The 6,571-nt window shown below is 63.5% G+C and overlaps 1 protein-coding gene across 1 annotated transcript; it reads left to right on the top strand.

The window, feature by feature from the left end:
• The first annotated feature begins 2,146 nt into the window (after positions 1–2,146).
• UNCX (UNC homeobox) lies at positions 2,147–6,250 on the top strand. Its single transcript, XM_070460606.1, has 3 exons — positions 2,147–2,562; positions 2,813–2,988; positions 4,977–6,250. The coding sequence occupies exons 1-3, from the start codon at positions 2,277–2,279 to the stop codon at positions 6,105–6,107; spliced, it is 1,593 nt and encodes a 530-aa protein (XP_070316707.1). The 5' UTR covers positions 2,147–2,276; the 3' UTR covers positions 6,108–6,250.
• Positions 6,251–6,571: the final 321 nt, after the last annotated feature.

Raw genomic sequence — 6,571 nt, 5'->3', positions numbered from 1 at the left:
TATGCTTCTTCATAATAATATTAATTAAACAATTTGCATGCTAATAAGGTAACAATTATCAGGGCCTCTGTTGAAAGATTCAGGTTATTACAACACGCCAATCTGAAGGCCAGGGGTCAGAGAGTGAGAGGCGAGTGAAATTTCAACTCAAATTAACATTCTGTCAGCTCCAGAAAATGGGATAAATAAAGTCGAATTAATTCATTATAATAAAGAGAGATGGGCGAGGGAGCCCGGCCGGCGCCCGCCCCTCCCCTGCCCTCCTCTCGGGCCGAATTGATTACAGCTCTGTATTCAGAAACACGCGCCGCGCGCATTCCTGGCGGCGAACCGACAGTGAGCGAGGCGCTATGGCTACGGGCAAAACCGAGTCGGATGGACAGAGTTTACATTTAGTATTTATAGGGAAAGAAATTAAATTATGGCGAAAAGTAGTGCTCTTGGCCCCTGACCTCCGCATTAATATTTGCAGCGTTTTCCTAGTGCGACAGGAGGGGGGAGAGAGGGGTTAAGACCCCCCAATTCCAGGCCCCTTTTCCCTCTCGGCGAGGTTTCGGGCCTGCCCCGCGTCCCTGCGCCTCTCGCCGTCCGGAGCAAGGGCGGAGGGCTGGGTGGTTAAGTCGCTGGCCCTGTGAGGCGGTACATCCTGTTCGGCCTCTCGCCAGCGCGCGCGTCCAGCGCCCGGTCCTCCAGGAAGCCGGCGCAGGGATCGGGGGTGGGGGCGTCGCCCCCGCAGGCCCTCGCCTCCTGTCCACCCGGTGGTTGTGTGCAGACCTCCACGGGCACGCACACGCGAGCAAAGGCGCGGACACAGACCTGGCACAGGACCGGCGCAGCGCGCAGACGCAGCCCCGGCCTGCCTTCCCCTTGGCTCCCGGCTCGCGGCTGGGCAGCCTGGCCCAAGCCACTTACACCAAAGGCCACCTTGCCTGTCGCTTTGCCCTGAGGTGAGAGGCCGCCGGCCGCGGAGCTCCAGGACCGGCCGGGTCACAGGCTCAGGAGCCCCTTCTGCCTGCCTGAGGGCCGGCTGCAGCACGATGCAACCTTCCCACTGACAAACTTTTTTTTTTTACAAAGGCTGTTTTATAGAAAGATATATGTATCTTTCCCTTCTGCCCACAGTCCTAATTTGCTGCTTATTTAAGAATATATCCTTTAATGATTCAGCTCAGAGTCTATCAATATTTTACAGTGGGGAAGGGAGTGACACTTCTCTGGGAACATAATTTAATTATAACAAATGGGTTGGGTGCCCTGGCCCTATTCTTCAGAGGCTGAGTCAAAGGGAGATACATTTATTTTTTCCCTTGTGTGTGTAGGGGGCCTGACTGGCCGCCACCCCAAACTACTTTCCCCTTCTCCTCGCCTCCTCCTTTCTCTGCCCCAGGCCGGGTTTTACCCGGGTAGGCGGTACGGGGTGGGGTGCGGTGTCAGGGCGCCTCCCCAGCCACCCTCACCTCTGCCTCTGTAGAGAGGGCTGCCGCCAATCAATCAGAGAGGGCATTAATTACGCCTCTTTTATTGACGGGGCTGCCTCCTTAGGAGCCGTCTCTTTCGGAGTCACCTCCTCCCCCGCTCCGGCCTGCGCCTCCTCCTCTCCCCCGCCGCCTGGAGCCGGAGAGGAGATGAGAAACCCTTGTAGTTTTAAATTCAATGTGACAGTTTCGGAAAGAGCGGATGATGAATCTCCTATTATTGGATCAGTCTATTTGCCGCTCAATGTCTCTCTGTAATTGGAGCAACATCACTTTAAAGGTTCAGAGAGTACAGCATTTCTGGTGAAAAATCCCCACAACACGCCGGTGAATGTTTTAAAGGGAAATCTATTAGTGATTTGCGGAGGGGCGGGGGCCGGCGGCGGGGGGCGGCGCAGGCGGGGGCCGGCGGGCCGGGGGTGGGGGGCGCGCCGGGGGCCCGCGCCGGGCCGCGCCCCGCCCGCCCTCCCCCGTCTTGTTGTGACAGTTCCTGATACTGTTTATTGAGGTGCATGTCAGGTATAATTAGCAATCGATATGGAAAACGGCTCCGTGCGCCCAGCACGCCTCTGACGTCAGAGCCGATTAGCGCTTCTTATTGGTCCCAAATTCCCCGGGCCGCGGCTAATTACCGGGAGCTTGATGTTGATAAAGTAAAGCGCCGGAGTGCGGGCGAAGCATGTGTAGGACTCCGGGTCCCTGTCTCCGCCGCCGCCGTCCGCGCCTCCCGCCGCTGGCCCGCCCCGGCCCCGGCCCGCGCCCCCGCGCCCCGCCGCCGGCCCCGCCGGCCTCCCGCGCGAGATGATGGACGGCCGCCTCCTGGAGCACCCGCATGCCCAGTTCGGGGGCTCGCTGGGCGGCGTGGTGGGCTTCCCCTACCCGCTGGGCCACCACCACGTGTACGAGCTGGCCGGCCACCAGCTGCAGTCGGCCGCCGCCGCGGCTGCCGCCGCCTCGGTGCCGTTCTCCATCGACGGCCTGCTCAGCGGCTCGTGCGCCGCCGCCGCCGCCTCGGTGGTCAACCCCACGCCGCTGCTGCCAGCCGCCTGCGGGGTGGGCGGCGACAGCCAGCCCTTCAAGCTGTCAGGTAGGCGCGGCGGGCGGGGAGGGGGCGGCAGGGGGCAGGGGACCCCGTCCGGCGAAGGAGTGGCTCGCGGGCGGCCGTGGGACTGGCACCGCGGCCGCCGCTCCGGGGCCGCCTCGCTCGCCGCCCTCCGCCGGCTCAGGGCGCACGGCAGCTCTGTCCGCTCGGCGGCCCCTCCTGGACAGAAGCGGGCGGCGGCCGCGCGCCGGCCGGGCCGGGGCTGAGCCGCGCGGCGTCCTGTGCGTGCCCGCAGACTCGGGGGACCCGGACAAGGAGAGCCCGGGCTGCAAGCGGCGGCGCACCCGCACCAACTTCACCGGCTGGCAGCTGGAGGAGCTGGAGAAGGCGTTCAATGAGAGCCACTACCCCGACGTGTTCATGCGTGAGGCTCTGGCGCTGCGCCTGGATCTGGTCGAGTCCCGAGTTCAGGTAAAGACCCGCCGTGCGCCCTGCGAGCCGGCATACCGCCGGCGGCCCGCGCGGCCCGGCCCGCCTTTGTTCTCGACCTCCAGGTGGGAGACCGTAGGCTCCGCCAGAGCCCGCCGCGCGCTCGCTGGCTGGAAGCTGGGGGCCGGGGGCTCGGCGCCCCCCGCGGAGAGGGAGGCGGGCTTCCCGGGAGGGAGCCGAGGCGGCTCGGGAGGGGCCGGAAAACGGCAGCTGCGTCCGAAACGGGGAGATGCGTGACGATGGGGTCCGGCGACCGCGCGACACGAGGCTGGGGCGGGCGAGGTGGCCAGGAGGACCCGCCCGGCTCGGACTTGGAGGAGACTGGGAGAAGGCAGGCTTGACGCATCCGTGCCGGGGCTGGGGACTCGGCCCCCAGCCTGCGGCTAGCGCGTTTGTTTACTTTCGTCTCTTAAATATTCACATGGAAACATTTATCGCTTTGCAGAAGGGGGCAGCTGAGGTGGAAACTTCAACACTTAAAACACGGGGGGGGGGGGGCGGGGGGAGGTGGGGAGGGTGTCTAAATCTTTATAACACCATCGGTTATATCTTTTTTCCTTCCTGTAATTTTATTTTCTTCCGAGACTGTCGGAGGTATTCTTTTTAAAAATACAGTGTCGCTTTGGTGAGTTGAAAATTCAAGATGAGTCGTGCATAATTAGATGTTTCCCTGAAGTACAGACATCTTTTTTAGGTCGGTGTGGTGCGGAGGGATGTGGGCCGCAGCTGCGGGCACTGGGCTTGGAGGCGCCTGTTTAGCCCCAACAGCTTTGTTTAAAAAGGTGTCCTCCCCTGCGCCGGGGCCTCCCTACTTCACCTCTTCTGCTTGTAAACCCTTTCATCCAATTTGTTCTAAGTGTCTTAAGTGAAGTCAAGACTTCTTCATTCCTCCTTTAACGTGGCAATGAGTAATTCTGGGTAACGAGGCAGACCGGAATTTACACCTCTCCCCCCCAAAGAAAAAGATATTTAAAAAGAGAGAAAGGGTAACAGCAGTCCTGGGGAGGTTACCACTTAACACACAGAACCTTGGCATTGAAAAGGCTACCTGTGACCAGACCGGCCTGCTATTGTGCGGGTCTCTACACAGCCGGGAACAAAGAATTCTAATTACCGCAATCTTATGGGAGGGTCGTGTGCCGGGGCTCCTCGGGATCTCTCTGGTGCTGGAGCCAGGGTCTAGGGCTGCTGCCAGCTTGCAGAGCCTCTCGGGGCTCCCAGGAGGAGGCCTGCGGAGAGGGTGAAGGTGTGGGTGGGTCCTGGCTGCTCCTCTGCAAGGCCTGGCAGCTGGCATCCTGGTCTCCTGACCGCCAGTCCCCTGGTCCCGGCCAAGTACAGCCGGTTCCAGAGGGCTGTGTTGGTGCCCTGGCCTGGAGCTTTCAGAAAAACCGGGTGGGGGAAAGCAGGCTGCTGAAGCTCTCCCTCCCAAGTTCAGCCCCCCAGGCCCTTCTGGGAGAAAAAGCACCCAGATTTCCCTTCATGGGAAACCCCCAAATCTGGGCTTTGACTCAGTCCCCAGGGAGCTGAAAACAGGTGTGGAGGGCAGCTGAGCCCTGCCGCTCCTGGTCCTCAGGCCAGACGCTCAGCGCCGGGCCAGTCGGGCTGCTTAGAACCCAAGCTGTGAGAAGCGAGGAGGGGCCCTGCCCTCTGCCTCCCAACCAGGAACCCAGTGCCCTCAGTCAGGGGCCAGACCAGTCCTGCCCAACGAAGGGGCAGCTCCCAGTTCCCTGAGGTGAGAAGCTGGAGCGGGAAGCCGGCGAGAGGCCCCGTCGGCCTCCTTCTGGGTGGAAAAGATACACCTGCAGCCTGATGCCGAGATCCAGCTCAGGGCCGGCTGGGCCGCGTGGCTCGGCTCCCGCCCCCTGGCTGGAGCCGAGGCTGTGCAGGCCTGTCGGTGGGGAGTGGGGAGCCCCGAAGCCCCCCCGCCGCCTGACCGTGCCCCCTTCCTCTCCCCTATCCGGCTGGTCTAGGTCTGGTTCCAAAACCGCCGCGCCAAGTGGAGGAAGAAGGAGAACACCAAGAAGGGCCCGGGGCGGCCCGCGCACAACTCCCACCCGACCACGTGCAGTGGCGAGCCGATGGACCCGGAGGAGATCGCGCGCAAGGAGCTGGAGAAGATGGAGAAGAAGAAGCGCAAGCACGAGAAGAAGCTACTCAAGAGCCAGAGCCGCCACCTGCACTCACCCGGCGGCCTGTCCCTGCACAGCGCGCCCAGCTCCGACAGCGACAGCGGCGGCGGCGGCCTGTCCCCAGAACCGCCCGAGCCGCCGCCATCCGCCGCCGCGGCCAAGGGTCCCGGCGCGCACAGCGCTGGCGCCGCCTGTGCAGCGCCCGCACCGCCTGGCGAGCCGCCTGCGCCCGGCACCTGCGACCCCGCCTTTTTCCCGAGCCAAAGAAGTGGCGCTGGCCCGCAGCCACGGCTAGGCCGCCCCGTGGACAAGGACGTGGCCCCGTGTGCACCGGGGGTGGTGGCGGCTGAGCGCGGGGCCGCGGGCCCGCCCAAGGCCAGCCCGTTCAGCGTGGAGAGCCTACTGTCCGACTCGCCGCCGCGCCGGAAAGCGCCCCCAGCCAACGCGGCTGCCGCAGGGCTGGACTTCGCACCCGGGCTGCCATGCGCGCCGAGGACCCTCATCGGCAAGGGCCACTTTCTGCTCTATCCCATCACGCAGCCGCTCGGCTTCCTGGTGCCGCAGGCCGCGCTCAAGGGAGGCGCGAGCCCTGAGCCCGCGCCCAAGGATGCGCCTCCCGCGCCCTCCGTGCCGCCCGCTCCGCCTGCCCAGGCTAGCTTCGGGGCCTTTCAGGGGCCCGGCGGCGCTCCGGACTCGGCCTTTGCGCGCCGCAGCCCCGACGCTGTCGCCTCCCCGGGGACCCCGACCCCGGCGCCTTTCCGGGACGCCGCGGCCTCGGCCGAGGGCGGCGGTGGGGACTGCGCGGATGCGGGCACTGCCTGCCCAGCGGCCCCGCCGCCGCTCGCGCCGTCGCCCGGGCCTGGCTTGCCGGCTCCCAGCCCCGCTGCAGAGCCAGCCGTCGGCGGGGCCCCCGAGCCAGGCGCCTCGACCGGACCCAGCACGCGGGATGGCGAGGAGGTGGACATGGACTGAGGGCGCAGCGGGCCGGGGAGGCGCTCAGCCGGCCGGCGCCAGCTCGCTCAGGCTCCGACTCACAGCGAAATCAGGTGATCGGCTTCGAAACACTGCTCTTTTCCTCTTTCTTCCGTTTCCTTCCTTTTATTTTTATTATTTTTTTTTTTTTAAAGAAAAACGCTGTTATCAGTTCGGACGTAGGCAGCAACACAGGACTGGGGGGTTGAGACCCTCCTCCTCTCAAGGGAGCACACACACACAAAAAAGAAAAAAGCCCCACCCCCCACAGAACCCACAACGAGAATCCTCAGCCTCGTAAAATGCAAAAATGTCTAAGAATATTTATATATGTACCATTTTTGATAAATAAAGCTGGTCAAATGCAAGCTCTCCGGTCCACTTTTTTCCAACCTCCGAGTGCCCAGCCCGGCCCCTGCCCCGCCCCGCCTTCCTCTCCTCTCCCCGAGGGTGGGACTAGGCTC

Source organism: Odocoileus virginianus, chromosome 33 (assembly GCF_023699985.2).
Source record: "Odocoileus virginianus isolate 20LAN1187 ecotype Illinois chromosome 33, Ovbor_1.2, whole genome shotgun sequence".
NCBI lineage: Eukaryota > Metazoa > Chordata > Mammalia > Artiodactyla > Cervidae > Odocoileus > Odocoileus virginianus.
The sequence above is the reverse complement of the archived record's forward strand: the minus strand, read 5'-3'. Positions and strand labels throughout refer to the sequence as shown.